The sequence below is a fragment of the Anser brachyrhynchus genome (assembly GCF_964034855.1).
Source record: "Anser brachyrhynchus genome assembly, chromosome: 4".
In the NCBI taxonomy this organism is placed as follows: domain Eukaryota; kingdom Metazoa; phylum Chordata; class Aves; order Anseriformes; family Anatidae; genus Anser; species Anser brachyrhynchus.
This window is the reverse complement of record NC_137698.1, coordinates 50,340,649-50,356,857: the sequence shown is the minus strand read 5'-3', so window position 1 is coordinate 50,356,857 and position 16,209 is coordinate 50,340,649. Positions and strand designations below refer to the sequence as shown.

Genomic DNA, 16,209 nt, shown 5'->3' with positions numbered 1-16,209 from the left:
ATGAGTTTTTGTCTGACTTTAGCTTTCCTGTGCTAGCTGAATCATTGCAAATTCAAACACTTTATACAAGTGGAAACTAAAGCATAGGGAAAAATAAAGGTAGGTAGTATATGTTAGCCTTGAACTTTCAGTTTAAAACACATGGAGCTTAGTTGTTAAGAGTGATTATAATTATCTGTCATATGTCCAAAGCACTTCAGCTACATATGTGGCTAGATGGGAGTCCAGTCATTCAAGTCTGGTACCAAGAAGCTAGTGGCGAATTATGAAAGTTTGGTTTCAGGGATTTGTCCAATATTACATATGAATGTTTTCTGTGGAGACAAGGATTTACTTTTCTGCACAGTCTTCAGCTGAGTTTCTGCTTCCTAATGCCCCTCATTCTGTTCTGCAGGAAGGAATTTCACAAGCAGTAGCCTTCCTCACTAGATAAATCTGATTCATATTAGCAGTATGCTCATCATGCTGTGCACTGAATGAACAGGGGAAGAAAGAAATGTAGCTAAATAAAGAAGAGAAATTAAGCACTGCCTTATAATATGCATTTGTAGTTGGCGAAGCTAAAATTCACAAGCAGGATTTTTTCTATTACTGCATACCTTGCCAGCACTAAAGTCTGCAGTTTTGTACTTTTATGACAGACTGCTCAGTGTGTATGCCCAAATGGGTTATCAGTCTTTCAGACACTGCTGTAATGTAAATATTAGTAAGAGTGCAGTAAGTAAAAGGGCTAAAAATAGACTACTGCTGGAATTTCTTGGATAGACCACTAAGGATCAGTACAACGCCTTAATGTGACCACTGACAACTCAGAGGTCCAAAAGAACCCCTCTCTTTGGAGCCTTGAAACTTATTAGCAACCGCTAAATGTAAATATTCCTATTTAGTAAAACTCAGTGCCGCCACTGTAGTTATTTGCACTTTTTATTTGGACTTGCAAAAGAGATGATGCAATTTAGTAACTGACAAGACAATAAGATTAAGAAAATGGAGAAACTTCCTACTTTCTTCTAAAAAAATATAAGTAGTAGGCGTTAAAAAATGTCAAGTTATGCTAGTCATTGCAGTATTTTACTGTTTCATCTAGGAAAAAGAAAACCAAGATTTGTTAGAGAAGTTCCGAATGGTCCATACACAAGCTGAAGGCTGGGAAATCAAGGCTCACCAAGCTGAAGGGGAAAGCAGCTCAATACGACTTGAACTCCTTTGTGTGGATACAGATCGGAGACATCTTCGTGAGAGAGTAGAACTTCTGGAAAAAGAAATCCAGGAGGTAATAACTTGCACAATGTAGTTCTGTCAGGGAAAATGAGATATGTTCAAGTGGTTTGTAATAAAGTCAACATACTTTTTTTTTTTTTTTTTTTTAATGCTTGAACAGAAGTTAATTCCTATTCATGACTGTTTCAAATATGGACAGTTTTTGAAACAGTAACTGGTTCTGATTACTTGTGTTTTCCTTCTCTAACCTCCTTTGCCCAATATCCCAAAATCAGAATATGCACGTATTTTAAGAACTCTTCTGTTGGGTGATCATGGTTATTAAGCTGTCTCTATAAGAAACTTTTATTTAGCTGCTTCAGAATATTTGCATGTAGCTTTATGAGTATTGTCTAAGTTTCGTTCTTAAATTTCTTTTGAAGCTTTGAATGAAGTATTTGAAGCATTGGTGGCTGGAGTAAAGGCCGAAATTTGGTGGTGGTAGTAGTAGTGTCCAAATCCAGATTCAGGATTACATAGTACAGAAAGCTGGACCAATAGCATTAAAAGGAAAATTTAGAGTATAACAGTTCCAGACTGACCATATTCTGTCTCATGCTTTTAATTAACCAAAAGAAGAGTAAGAGACTTAATAATGTAAGCCAACTAAAGAAATAGATCATATTTTGTGGGTTTAAAACTTTAATTCTTTTCTGATGCTGCAGTCCAGCCTCCTTCCACTTTTGTATAATACCTGTATAGCCCTTTAAGATGGTGAATTAAAAATTGCAGAGATCATTTATCAGGTCTTCCTGGCTGTGATTTAGAAAGAGAAGAAGAAAATAATGTAATCTGATGGTAGTTTTATAGGGAAAGCTAATTTTGAAGGATAAAGGAAAAAAAAATTCGTTACAAGAGAACCGTTAACATTCAACACTGAAGAGATATCCATATTTGTCTTTGTTTAGCATATTATGGCGGCACAAGCATACGAATCTCAGATCTCCTCCATTACAAAAAATATGTCCAAATTGGAAGAGGACATTAAACGTGAAAATCAGGATAAGTCTTCTGTGTTGGCTGACCTGGCTTCTGTGAGAGAACTCTGTGTTAAACTTGAGGCTAGCAAAGAACTTTTATCTCGACAGCTTGCTTCCAAAAGCATGGATTATGAACGGGTAAGCAACAAAGGCAAATTTACTTTGTTATAATAAAACATCTTCTGCTTTTAATGGTTTTTGAAAAAAAGAATAAATTACTTTGGAGAGCAAAGTAAATTAATTTACATCAGTAGTTTTGCATTTATTTGTGTGAATTGTCTTACAAATTTTGCTCTATCCAGATCTATATCTGTTTTTATGTACAGAAAGAATTTCATTCATTACCGTTAAAAAATGTGGCAGCAATAGTTTTTGTTAACTGCGAAGGCAAATTATAGTCATTTGGTTTTATTTACTGTATTGTAATTTATTCTGATTTACATATTTTCTTTTATACAAGGTGAATGCTGCACTTATTTATATATTAAAGACTTTTCCCTAATGGATTTTCTCAATTAAATTGAAATTTTAGATACAGCTGAAAAGTGTTAAATATTTTGAAATAGTTTAAACACTTCTAAATGCTCATAATACCTGAACTTTTTTCTTTTGAAGTGGTTATTAATGAAGTCATGTCTTTACTTAGTGATTTGATGGAGCTTTCCGCTACTGGTTATTCAAGACCTTGAGAACAGGAGGTCTAATCCCCACAGGATTTCTTTATAATAAATGAAGTTGATGAGGAAAACAAACATTTCTACAATTTTGGCAAAAGTTGAGAAGCTAATTGAGCTGACCTAGTCAAATGGAATGAAGCACAGTATATATGATTTTTTGTACCTGTGCAAAAGCCTACACCATTAAAGCCAGTTAGTGTTCCAGGTATTTACCCAAACATTTCCAGCACTCCAGTTCTTGGTAGAACTTTGACAGATATTTGAATATTTCTTAATTAAATATAGCTTTAAATAATTTTAGGTTTTAATGTGTTTTTTCGAGCTCAGTTTTCTTTCTATTTTTAAGAAACTTCCAATCCGTTTGGTTTTTACAACTTGTCAGGAAAGCGCATTGTGTTGTTTGTAAACACAGCGTATAAATAAATAATAAAATTTGTGCCCTAGGTTCTAGGTGAATTAGAAGATATGAAATCAGAAGCAGAATTGCTGAAAAAGCAGTTATCCAGTGAGAGACTTACAATTCAGAATCTTGAAACATTGCTGGCTACCAGTAGAGATAAAGAATTTCAGAACCATTTAACATCCCACGAGAAAGATTCAGAAATTCAGCTACTGAAAGACAAGCTAACACTTGCAGAGGGCAAACTGTAAGTCCTAAGTTACATGTGTTATATGGGTTACAATGAAACTTTTTCTTTGTGGCAACACTTAACTCACATAGTCAAATTCTTGATGTTTAGTTTGGTGGGCTGAGTGGATTTTTGCAGTAAAGCCTTTCGGCCTATTGTGACATTGTTTACTGAAAATTTCTCTTTGCATCTGTCATATCACTTTGATTAATCACCACTGTGGTGGACATTAGTTTAGCATTGAACTCAAACAGGAGTTCCAAAGGAGACCTACTCTAAAAGGAAAGGTGCACCCTGTTTATTTTTTTTTTCAGTCTTGAGAATAAGCACTGAATTTCTTTCACTGTGCGCAGTGTTGACTTCAGAATGTTTGCTTTACTTTCTCTGCTGCTCGTGACTCCTCACATCAGATTTTCTCACGTCAAAGTCAGGTACAGGAGGCTACACCTTTCCTGAAGTTTACTTGTCTGATATAACTCTTCCATCTTTTCAGTGCAATCACTAAAATCCTTTCCTTCGAGATCAAGGGAGGTGATCCTTCCCCTCTACTCAGCACTGGTGAGGCCACACCTGGAGTGCTGTGTCCAGTTCTAGGTTCCCCAGTACAAGAGGGACACGGAGCTACTGGAGAGTCCAACGAAGGGCTACGAAGATGATTAAGGGACTGGAGCATCTCTCATATGAGAAAAGGCTGAAAGAATTGGGACTGTTTATCTTGGAGAAGAGAACACTCAGGGGAATCATACTGGTGTATGTAGATACCTGAAGGGAAGGTGTGAAGAAGATGGAGCCAGACTGTTCCGTCGTGCCAGTGACGAGACAAGGGACAGTGAGCACAAACTGGAACACAGGAGGTTCCCTCTGAACATCAGGAAGCACTTTTTGACTGCCAGTGAGCAAACATTGGCACAGGTTGTCCAAAGGGGTTGTGGAGTCCCCTCCTTGGAGATGCTCAAAACTCACGTGGACATGGTCCTGGACAACCTGCTGTAGGTGGCCCTGCTTGAGCAGGGGTGTTGGACGAGAGGACCTCCAGAGGCTTCTTCCAACATCAGCTATTCTGTGATTCTGTGATGTATTGTTGCTTTTAAATACTGAGCTGAAACTAGCACCTATGCAAATGTGCACCTATACAAATGTTCTCAATAGAATAGCTGCAACTTCTCATGCTGTGCATGTGCCGAGATTCTGCCTCAATTTTTTTACAGAGAAAAGATGGATCTTTTTGGAGGAATAAAGTTAAGAGTAGAGAGGGTTTTTTTAATATCAAATGCGGGTACTAGAAGAGTGTGGGATTTTTTTATTATTATTATTATTAAAAGAACTTTAATCGCATACAAAGAACATAAACTAATGGAATGTCCTGAGTGAAATAAAACACTAAAATTACAAGAAAAGGAAAGAATGAGTTTTTTGTTTACCATAAATTTAGCTTGCTCTGTACAAACATTAAAACTGTATTTAAGTGACTTAATGGTAATGTTTTCACAAGATTTCTTCCACCCAAATTGTGGGGTTCCTTTCCTATTCATTGCAAATGTCAATACTTGCATTGTTAATAGAATAAGATCTAGTAGGAAGAGGGAAGATGTTCTGGAAGAATAGTGACTACTCTGCATTTTGGGGGAATCAAATCTCTGGATTATTTCACATCTCCCTGGAGTCAGAGAACAACAGGTGCTCAGACACGAAGTCTGTGACTGAGCTAGGAATGGAACTTGTTTTTTTCAGGATTCAAGTTCAGTGCTTAAGCAATAAACTAGTTCATCTTTCCTTCTCCGGAACTGACTTTTGAGCACTCAACTTCATACTGACTTTAAAGATTCTGTGGAATACTGTAGCTGTTTAGATTCTGGTTTAGATGACTTATTTTACACCCAAGTAACGACTTTTTTGCTTACTCTCTAATGCAATTCAGGGCGTTTTGCAACCAAGCATTGAGTTGTCCAAGCTGATGATTTGCTGAGTAACATATTTAATTATGTCACTCAAGATTTTTCAAGGCTGCTTTTCTTTCTGATTCTTGTGGTTGAAACAGTTGGTCCCAAACACAAGGGTGTATTTGACAGGCCTTCAGGAACTGGGCTTTGCTGGTCTGAGTTTGCATTAATACTGGTTTTATTTAGATGTTATTCAGCTGTTTTCGTTTCTAGACAGGTACTTCGAGCCTGCTTAATATACTTTCTACTGAAACCACCTCTGTTTCTTGTCCACAGACAAGACAATACTTACTATTTCGTTCTTCTTTTTAACTGTACACATAACCAGCTTCACGTTGCAACAGAAGATAGTAAATCAATAAAATAATCATGTAATTATTTTGTCTGTTTTTATAAAACATATTTCTGCTTGCCTTTGTCTGAAAAAGAACATGATCTATTGTAGTAAGGATGTATTGAGAGACTTGCCGGCTTCTCACAGCTTTCTCACCTTAGGTTCCTTCCAGCAACATGCCATTGGATTCATTTGGCTCTCACTGCTTCTGAATTCTCTCTTTGATTTGGTTTGTGTGAAACAACATGTTGAGAATCTGTTTTTGTTTTGTTGACTAGTTCTAATTCCTCTAAGCTCCCACCTGTCAGTGTACAAAGCAAACTTTGTTGCTTCTCATGATTTTTTTTAGAAGCAGTCATAATAGAGAGGTTTCCTTACTTCGAAGTAAAGTTGCACAGCTGCAGACTGACTATGATGTTTTAAAAAGACAGCTAACAACCGAACGATTTGAACGGTAAGAGGCTGTTTTTTTTCATATTGAGGTGGTTCCTCTCGCTCATTTTAAAACTGTTTTTTTCAATATGGGGGCACTTTTATGGAAAATTGTGTTCCTACTTGCATGTAAAACCTAATATTCTCAACCTGAAAACTGCTTAATTAAAAAAAAAAACACCTTATGCTGTTTCTGAATTCCCACCTAAATTTTGTGAATTTAGCATTGCATTAAAAAAAATAAATCCATTCACCTAAAAAACAACAAGAAAAATTTCTTTACAAGAAAACAAAGCTCTTTGCAAACTATTGTGAAAATCGCTAAATAAAAATATGTAAAAAAAAAATATTTTTTATGCTCTAACATCCTGCAGTACCAAAGTGTTTTGTAACTGAAATTAGTATCTTTTGGTAGGGAGCGTGCAATTCAAGAAATGCGTCGACACGGTCTCTCTACATCATCATTACGTGCTTCACCTCCTCTCAGTTCTACTTTAAGGTCTCCCTCTCAGTCTCCAGAACGTGCAGCTGTAAGGACAGTTGAAGAAGCGGCAGCTGAAAAGTAAATGTTTTGATTATTTTTCTTTCAGATTGTTTCCATATAAGAATTAGATTTAAACTGTTTCTAACTAATACTTTTTTAATTTTACAAAGTTCTCCAACACCTTAGGTGGTACTTATTCTTCTTTTGTTGACTCTCCTACTATAAAATATTGATTGGAAACAATAGATGCAAAGTGCTCTCCAAAGACCATATGCCGTAATGGATTCCCATTCCTGTTTTTGTTAATGGTCTTGCATCATCTGACAGCTCCCAAATATATTGCCTTCTTATTATTGCCATTAATTACGTCCAAATATATATTGCCAATTTATTGCTGTTAATAGTTATCCCCAAACAATGAATGATTCATATTAAGAGAAACATCATGAGATTCTGTCAAGTACAACAATGATGGAAAGATAGCACGTAGGAGAAAGTCCCCAACACATTAGATGAAACAGTCTCCAAAAGTGCTTAAAAATTAGCACTGTATTTTTCATTGTTAGTGCTCGGAAGCTATGAATGTCTAAGATCATGGTCACCAGAGTCCATAAAAAAAAAAATTAAAAAGTCATAATCAGCCTCATTCATTTTCACTGACGGTTTTATTCTTTTAGAGGTCATTGGTTTAGGTGATGTCTGTTACATGTTACAGGCCTGATTAGTTGACTTTATATCCTGTCTCTGTCATACTGTGTAATACTTTGCAGTGAAGAGTGGAAGGTTAGGGAGAGAGAAGCAGTGGTTGTTTGGGAAAGAGCATATTTAGCAGTAAAAGCTTATGAATCTAACTGCTCAATCCAAAAGACAGAATTCCAAACTGATAACAGTTTAAACTATTTATGTGGGTAAATACATATGGCCCGTTCGTAGGCTTGCTTTTGTTAATATAAAGACCTATTTCCTGTATTAATAAGGAGGAGGAAAGAGTATTGTGACTTTTTTTGCTTTATTGGTGAGCCTTTAGGCAAACCCTGTTACGCTGCAAATCAAGATTTTGCCCAGTAATCTCTGGATCATTTTTTTTTTTTCATTCTTAAGATAATGGTAAACAACATGTTTCTCGGAATGAGTATAATTAGTAGATTGTTGTCCTTAATCTTTCTTGCTTCATAGTGAGTGCAATAAAAATAGTCCAGATGCTGTACTTGAAGAATACTATATAGTGAACTATTTTATCCTACTATTTGTGTAGTTGGTTTTACCAATGACAGCTCTGTACCATATCCTATCAGAAAATGTCCCAATTTCATGAAGTACGCGTTTTTAAAGAAAGTATCTGATCAACTGAATTGATATGCAGACTAACTTTTTACTGTCTTGCCTTAGAAATGTATTGGTGGAATGTTGCCTTAGAAAAATCTCTGTATTTCTATCATCTTTCAGTCTACTTAGTTATTCCTTCCTGGGAGCTTACCACAGTAAAGTGTAGTCTGTAATTACATTGTTCCATAACTGTCTTATTTCTCTGATCTAATTTAATCTTTTCAAGAAATTCTTTCCTCCTCAGCTCACATTTACTTTGTTAAGCACTTGAGCAACGAGTCAGTGACCTGAATGTAGAGTTTTAGACAATATGCTAATGGTTGGTATTTAGGAATAACAGAAGAGAATATGAGGCTAACTGTAATTATTACTTTTTATCCTAATTTTCATTAGTAAAATATAATAGCATTATTTTGAAATTTCTTTTCTCCACCAGAAATGTGAGCTTCAAGGAATAACCAGAACTTGAGCAATCAAAACATTACTGTGTTATAAGGACTTGTTTTTTGAAAATTATGAAGGATGACTTGCATTCTACCTCTGTTTTCAAATCAGTGATTACTTTTGAAATTTCTAAAAACCTATGAAGTAATCAACTCTGCAAAATTCCACTCTCCCAGCTCTCTGGGATGACTAGATTTTTGTGGGCTATTTTGATGGGGTTTGTATCAAGGCTGGCTAGGTTTTGTGTTTATTTGGTAACCATAATATAATTGTATGAAAGAAACAAGTATATGATATGACAGACAATCTCTTGTTTTCTTTTGCTATTTTATTTCTATTTGCTTATCTCATATGGTTATGGAAGTTTGTTCATCGTACTGTGAGCTAAGATAGGAGAATAACATACATGATTGTCTTAAAAATGCTGAGCCAGTATATCTTTTGTACTGATGATATTCTGTGTGTTTGGTTTTTTAACAAGTGTTTTCTTAATGCTTTTAAATATTGTGAAGAATGTCTATATATTTTGTGAATGTATTTTGCTAACTGAACATTTTTCTCAATAAAAAATATCAGTTATTCTTTATTGGTTTTGTCATGTAACTACTCACCTCCTTTTCTTTAATGCTTGTGTAAAGTTGCATTTTTAAATATTCCAATATTTAAAAAAATGAAAACTGATATTTTGAAAGATGTATTGAAATACATTAAATATTATAAAACTAATTCAGAAGTATTTTATATTCAGATTTCTGAATCATTGGGAAATATTTCTCAAATTTTCTTTTTGAAAGAGCATAAAGTCTGGAATCCTTCACACAGCTCAGCTCAAGCTGTTAGAGAGGTAACACAGGTCTTTATTTTATGATGCATATTAGATAGAAACAGTAAGAACTAATCTTTAAAATACTCAGTGTATTTAGCAGAGGAACATTGCAAATTTAAACTGTGAAGTAAGATGCAATTAGCAATCAGAATCTAATGATAACCTCTTAAAGTCCATCTGTGCAAATAATTGTATCATTGTTCTACTCCAGAATGTATGTTTTCTAATAATTACATGCCATTCAGGTTGATATGATGTGTATTCAGAGGTATCATGCAGAGGACTAGAAGTGGGAGAATTTACTGTTTTGCATCCTTCCATTGACCAACGGACAGCGTTATGCTTCTCTATGTTGAATAAAAAAAACCCCTGTGATTACCAGCTAATATAGCATGAATCCCTAAGGTGTAAACAGAATATTAAATGACATGAAATAATTTTATTTTGCGTTTAGAATTTGTCTACATCGCACTAAGATTGTTACAGTTGTAAATTACAAACAATGTTCTGTTAACTGGAAATACTGTCTCATATTTGGAGATAATGTTGCTTGTAAGCTATATAGATATATTTTATTTTTCATATACTGTATTTTGCTAGTTTTGTTATTTAGTGTCTATGTATGTATTAAATTTTATTAATTAAAAACAACTTAGAACACACATTGAGAAGCATCTGAAAATACTTGTATCTCATTAGGCTTCTGAGACGTTGGAAGGACTTGTTTATTTAAAAATGGGTGTATCTCATTTGAGGTCTCTCATTTGCTGGTTACACAAATGGGGAGGTCGCTGTCTCTTAGGTATTGTTTAATACTGTTTGTAATTAAGTCAGTAGTTTCTTGACAGTAATTCATATTTAATTATACAGGGTGAAGCAATTCAGTAAGAATGAGAAACAAACTCATTTTCTGCTCTTGATGTTTTCAATAGTGACTTCTAAACATCGTATTTTGTATATAAAATCTTTTCAGTTGGGATCTAAATTAAAGAAGTTGTATTGAAAATATTTCTTCTTTCCAAAAAAAGTATATTTTGCCCTTACTATTAAAACCATAACATATTAATAATACTTCTTACATGAATGTCAACTGTGAAAAATTAGTGGATCATCAAGCACAGCTGTTGTAATAAAACTAGTATCATCTCAGCGACTAAAGCCAGAGCAGCTTTCTAAAACTGAAACAGTACTGATATTCAGACTGTAGTACAGCTATCGTTTTCCTTGTTAGTATTATTTTGTATACATTTTTGTAAGCAGCTAGAATAAAAGGAACGTAAGAATTATATAAGTTTGCATTAAAATAAAATATTTTATTGGGGAAAGTAGAAAACAAGCCAAAATTTGTAGAAGACCTAAATCAGTGGACTGTCATGTATGAAACTAGTGTAATGTAAGTCAAGGATATTAGAATGATGGACACTGTTCAAAGAAGTTTCTGTGCTGATTCAATCCTTACCTAGGTAGGGAGTGAGTTGAAAGCAGAGTGGGGCAGACGTTAAAACGTGGGAGAAGTCCAAATATTTGTCTGTCTTCTGTTATCTGCACTTGGGAATGGAGGTAAAACATTACAAAAATAATAAAGAAGAGGCACTAATTGTTGAGTGTGTTTTTTCTATGAAACAGGAGAACTGTACTGTCAGAAGGAGAGGAATCAGGAGAGAATAAAAGGATGGTATTTACCAATTTATCAAAACCCAAATTGCTCAATTAAACTTGTATGTCTTTTGAGAGTTTCTTAGAATTAATTTTTTGCATCCTCCACTGTGTCCCTAAAATCAAATTTAAATTAACTTAAATAAGCAATTCTAGGCTTCATTTGGAAAGTGCAATTTCATCCTGAATCTGAGAAACATTGTGATTCCCATGTGATGCTAATTATAAAAAGGGTTAAGATTAGGGCTTCCATCTGATGTAAAATACATCATACAAAAAATTGGTGCATGTGTGGGAAGGCTGAACTATTCAAATGCCATTTTTCACATGAAGCCATATGACCCCAGGCCTTTTTTTTTAAAGCTGTTCCCTGGGGCAGAATTTTTACACTTCTTTTTATTCTGTTTACTGCAAGAAACCAGTTCTCTAGTCCTGCACCTGGGGGGTGAATAACCACAGGTACCAGCACAGCCTGGAGGCCCTTGACCTTGGAGTAAAGCCCATCACAAGGCAGAACTGTGCCGTTGTGGCAAGGAAGAAGATGGAGGGGTCGTGGTGGTGGGCCTGCTCGGCGCTGGTGAGGCTGCAGCCGGAGGGCTGGGCCCAGGCCTGGACTCCGCGGCTCAAGCCTTGAGAGCAGGACCCAATGGAGCTTTGACGTGGCCAAGGTCGCTAACTCCCGCAGTGCAATGTCTTCTGTAAGGCTCTCAGTGCAACAAGGACATGGATGTGCCTGGTGATTCCAGCAAAGGATCAGTAGGATGGTGAAGGCGTTGGGGTATCTGAGGAGAGGCGGAGCAAGCTGGCGGTGTTCAGCCTGGAGAAGAGAAGGCTCACAAGGGACCTTTATTGGTGGTAGGGGGATGGCTGGACCAGGTGATTTTAGAGGTCTTCTCCAATCTTAATGATTCTGTGATTCTGTCTAACTACCTTATGCAAGGGGAGTGAAAAGATCAAGACAGACTCTTCTAAGTGGTATCCATGGAAAGGGCAAAAGACAAGGGGCACAAATTGAAATACAAGAAATTCCATGTAAATGTAAGAACAAGGTGGGGTTTTGTTGGTTGTGTGATTTTTTGTTTTTGTTGTTTGTTTGTTTTATTTTTCTTCTCCTGTGAGGGTGTGCAAAGGGTGAAGCAGGCTGACTGGAGAGGTTGTGGAGTTCCCCCAGCCATGAAGATAGTCAAAACCTGACAGGATGCAGTCCTGGACAACCTGGTCCAGGTGAAAAAAATATTAAAAATAATTACTTTCTCTCAATATTAGACTTATCTACATTTGATCTGAGGCAGATGGTGGGTTTTGGTATTTATCATGTTATATTTGCCTACCCCACCCATGTGTAGGGCTAGCTCAGCATAATCTGAGCAGAGCTGCTCCACCACAGGTTTGTCAGTGGTGCGTCCTTTGTCATTTCAAGGTGATGGTGTTAGCATGATGGGAAGTAGGGGAGTGTGGGGAAAAAGTGAGAATGCCAGTGGTTTTTTTTCTACCCGGTTTTAATACTGCTGAGTAGGGACAGCTGTGTTTTCCTGAATGCAGACAGAAAGGAGTTGCGTTCAAGGTGATTATTCTGCTGTTTGTAAGCCAAGATCTGCAGGAGCAGGTACTGCTGTTTGGGAAGTTTTTCATTGAGCCTTTAATTAAGTTGACATCTGATTCGTTTGTTTGAAAACAGATGTGTGGTTACTGGACTACAGCTGTGTGTGCAGTTTCTATCTATACCCATTTGCTTTCCATAAATAAAACATATAGAATGGGAGGTAGACTTCCCCACCCTGGCCTGCTTCTAAGTGGTGTGTTTGTGCCATCTAGTGGACCTCTGCCTTTCCTCGCAACTGTGGCACATGCTTGGCAGATTTAGATTGTTCCATGGCAATTCTAGATACATCCAATAAATTCAAAGTGACACAATTATTTATAAAGCCCTGTGTTCCTGAAGGCCATCCAACACTTTGCTAGAGAGGTTTACAGCTGCATCACTTTCCAGTAAGTGTCAGTTCTTAAGAAAAAAATAAATGTCACTCTAGCTTACAGCTTCTCCATGCAAGCACTAACATTGACCTTTGCCAACAACAATCTCATGTAACTGAGCAAAATCATAGAAATAAAGCGTAAGTGCTGCAATAGCAGCAAAACAGAACACAGCAAAGAAAAAAAAAAAGAATCCTTCAAAGGAGTGCTGCAAAGTTCACCTCTGATAATTGAGGTGGTTTGTAGCCACATATTTTGGATACAAATATATATATGGAATTTCTAATGCAAAGGTAACACTCAATATGCTTATCAGGCCTCCAAATACCAGATCTTGTACCTAGGTTTCATTTTTGATTAATCAGGTAAAGAGATCATGCCACGTATTCTGTGACTTTGGTTGTGAAGGGACTGAAAAGGGAACGGACTGTAACTCTTGGGGCTTATATGACCCTAGAACAGTGCAGATAAAAAAGTGATTTTGTATTTATCCCAGAGTCAAACAGCCAGCTTTGGTTTTGCACAAATACCTCCTTTGACGGAGGAATTCTCTGAGCTGCAAATCATTAAGGAGTGGGAGTATCAGTAAATGCATGCCTAAACTTAATGTTCTTCCTTTTAATTATCCTGGTATTGGACACAGAGGCGGAAAAACATGTGAGATGGCCCTTTGGGGTGACCCAGCATGGGTGTTGCTTTTCTGTAAGACCCTGTTCCCTTTAACAGGAGCAGAAGGAACACTCGTGGCTAGGCCAAAAAGTTAAGGAGCAGGCTGGATCCTCAACAGCATGGCATTTTTCCCCAGGGAACGCCTGAAGCTGGGGAGAGCTGACTGAAAAACCACATTTTCTTTCTTAGAGGTGGAGGACCATGGCTCACACGATCAATTATGGTCCAGCAAGTGGCACCGGAGCTAATTGCAGCCTCTGGTTTTGCTGTGCCCTCCTGGGGCAACCAGCCCGGGTAAAACCTCGGTGCAGGTGGCTGAGGTGGAAGACTGGGGACACCGACACGGACTTTAAGGATGGAGAGGAGAAAGCAGGCTGCTCCACAGCTGAATTTCATTTTGCTCCTCGTAGTTCCTCCCACTCCCCAGTAAACGACGGGGGGCCGATCAACCCTTTGCACACCCAGCGAGCCGGCCGCTGCCTGCAGGCTTCGGGGGGCTGCCAGGGCCGGAATCCCCCTCCTGAGAGAAGCTGAGGGCAGGGCTCAGCCTCGGAGGGGTGGCCGGCAGCGGGGAGAGGTAGGAGCCCGCCGCCTCCCTCACGCTCACGGGGGCGGGCTGGGGGCCGGGGGGGCTCAGCCTCCCCTCACGGCCACCTCACGCCAGGGGGCTGCCCCTGCTGAGGGCCGGAGCTGGGCAGCCCCCCGGGGGGCTCCCCCGGGGCCGGGGGCGGCGGCGAGGCGAGGCGAGGCGTGCCGTGAGGCGGCGGCCGGGGCGGGGAGGCTGAGGGGAGGGAAGGGGAGGCGAGGCGAGGCGAAGCCGCCTTTGTGCCACGGCAGGGAGGGGGATTTCGGTGGGCTTGCGGGAGGGGCTGCTCCAGCGCCGCCCGGGGCCGGGCTGTGGCTCTTCCCGAGCCCTTGAGGGTTTTTCCCTTTTTTCCTTTGTTAGCGTTTTCCCAGCGAGTCCCGCCGTCTCCCGGTTTCGCCGAGCCTGACAGGAGAGATGACTTCGTGCCGCGCCGCGCTTCGCCGGGGCTGCATCGCTTTGTTCAAGCTGCCGTGAGCCATTCAGCAGGGAGCTGCCGTCGCCTTTCGGCGGGCTGGGGGATCCCCCGAAGGGCCTTGGGATCCCCTGAAGGGCTCTGGGATCGCCCGGAGAGCTCCGGGATCGAGATCTGCTGCCTGTCACGGCTGAAGGGCAGTGCTGCGCCGCTTCCCGCAGGTAAGCCCGAGGTCACGCTGCCCGGCTTGGGAAGCTGCCTCCCTGCACAGCCCCTGGCTCTGCTCAGGAGGCAGAAATACCAGTTACTCGCCTCTTCTCTATCTCATAAAGAGCTTCTTCGGTGAATAACACATTTTTTTTCCCCCAATTAATTTTGCTGGTGTTAACACGAGCGAATCGCAGGTCTGTGTATCTGTAGTTACCCAAAAAAAGCAGCATTGTGCCTCCGCTCTGTCATTTTCAGTGTAAAACCACCCCGTAAAACCCGGTTCAAGGGGTGAATAGCGACCTGGAAAGCACAACTGTGCAGCCTGGAAATGTAATGTGCCTGACAATAATGGCACTGAAAGTGAGCTGCTGCTGGGTGGCTGGGGGATGGCGCACGGGGAAAGGGGAGAGTAATTTACAACCGCAGCCCTAATCGTAAGTATTCCATGGATTATTCAAATTCACTGTATTCCTGAACAAATTTTGTGTACCTTCCCTGGACAGTGTGTAGTAATTGTATGAGAATTGCTCTTGGCTTAGAAACCAAGCTATTTAAGCTACCTGATAGCAGTAACACGTAGCAGGTCCTATATTTTAACAGATTAAAGACAATAAATTGGGTTGGGACTGATTTTTATTTGATATTTAGTAATGCATGCAGAAGAAATTCCCATCACCAAAATAATTCCAGTCGCACCTTGCATGGACAATTAGGTCTGTATCAGAGCATTAATCGGTGGGCATAAATGATACTGTGAGTTTCTTCAACAAAGCCATTGATATCTTTTAAAACGGGCAGTAATGAGCAGTTCTGCATATTGCTTACTTTATGTGGTTTGAATCCAGGTCAGGAATTCATCTTTTTTGTGTTTGGTTGTGTTTGGTTTTGAATTTCTCATTCCAGTTCCCTGCACCTAAATTGAACACCGTGAGGTGTATCAAAACTTTATGCAAAAGTGCTTTGGGTATTTATTAATGCCCCAGTTTGATAATCATTATGAGAATTACCCAGAAATCTTTATTAATAAATATGGCACTTAGCAAAGAAATAGCTGCTCATTGCTATTGGCTCTTTCTTCTCTAATAGCAAAATGTATCTCAGGTCATCCTCTTCTAAAAATATGGGCTCTTTTCAAATACCCATTTGGACAATCCTGCATTTTAGGGAGAAATTAGTCACAAGTATGAGACACAAATATTTTTTCGTTATATGCTGTATAATGCAATTTATAACAGCACACTGGTGGCACGCACACTTGATGAAAATTAGGAATGTCTTGCTGTGTTCTGTGCTGTTAACTTTTTTTTTTTTAAAAAGTTTATTTCTTATAGGTCATTTTGGCTTGTTGTCTTGTGAGGTTATGCAGGTTT

At 38.8% G+C, this 16,209-nt stretch overlaps 2 protein-coding genes across 18 annotated transcripts in view; both read left to right on the top strand.

The window, feature by feature from the left end:
* The window catches only part of CEP135 (centrosomal protein 135), a gene marked incomplete at its 3' end in the record, with an annotated part of 32,711 nt that extends 22,717 nt beyond the window's left edge, over window positions 1-9,994 (top strand). For 7 of the 10 annotated variants that reach the window (XM_080591141.1, XM_080591136.1, XM_080591133.1 and 4 more), the window contains 6 exons: window positions 1,088-1,273; window positions 2,169-2,378; window positions 3,362-3,564; window positions 6,170-6,274; window positions 6,668-6,814; window positions 8,499-9,994. In XM_080591141.1, coding sequence (XP_080447267.1) covers window positions 1,088-1,273; window positions 2,169-2,378; window positions 3,362-3,564; window positions 6,170-6,274; window positions 6,668-6,814; window positions 8,499-8,520 — 873 coding nt within the window. Of the gene's footprint in view, window positions 1-1,087; window positions 1,274-2,168; window positions 2,379-3,361; window positions 3,565-4,039; window positions 6,142-6,169; window positions 6,275-6,667; window positions 6,819-8,498 lie in introns of those variants that run through there. The other 3 variants (XM_080591137.1, XM_080591138.1, XM_080591139.1) reach the window with 3 other exon arrangements.
* Window positions 9,995-10,140: 146 nt separating this feature from the next.
* CRACD (capping protein inhibiting regulator of actin dynamics) overlaps window positions 10,141-16,209 on the top strand; it is a 129,816-nt gene continuing 123,747 nt past the window's right edge. For 7 of the 8 annotated variants that reach the window (XM_080591129.1, XM_080591128.1, XM_080591126.1 and 4 more), the window contains exons 1-2: window positions 10,141-14,208; window positions 14,578-14,850. The gene's annotated coding sequence lies outside the window, so the exon portion shown is untranslated. Of the gene's footprint in view, window positions 14,209-14,251; window positions 14,387-14,577; window positions 14,851-16,209 lie in introns of those variants that run through there. The other variant, XM_080591127.1, reaches the window with a different exon arrangement.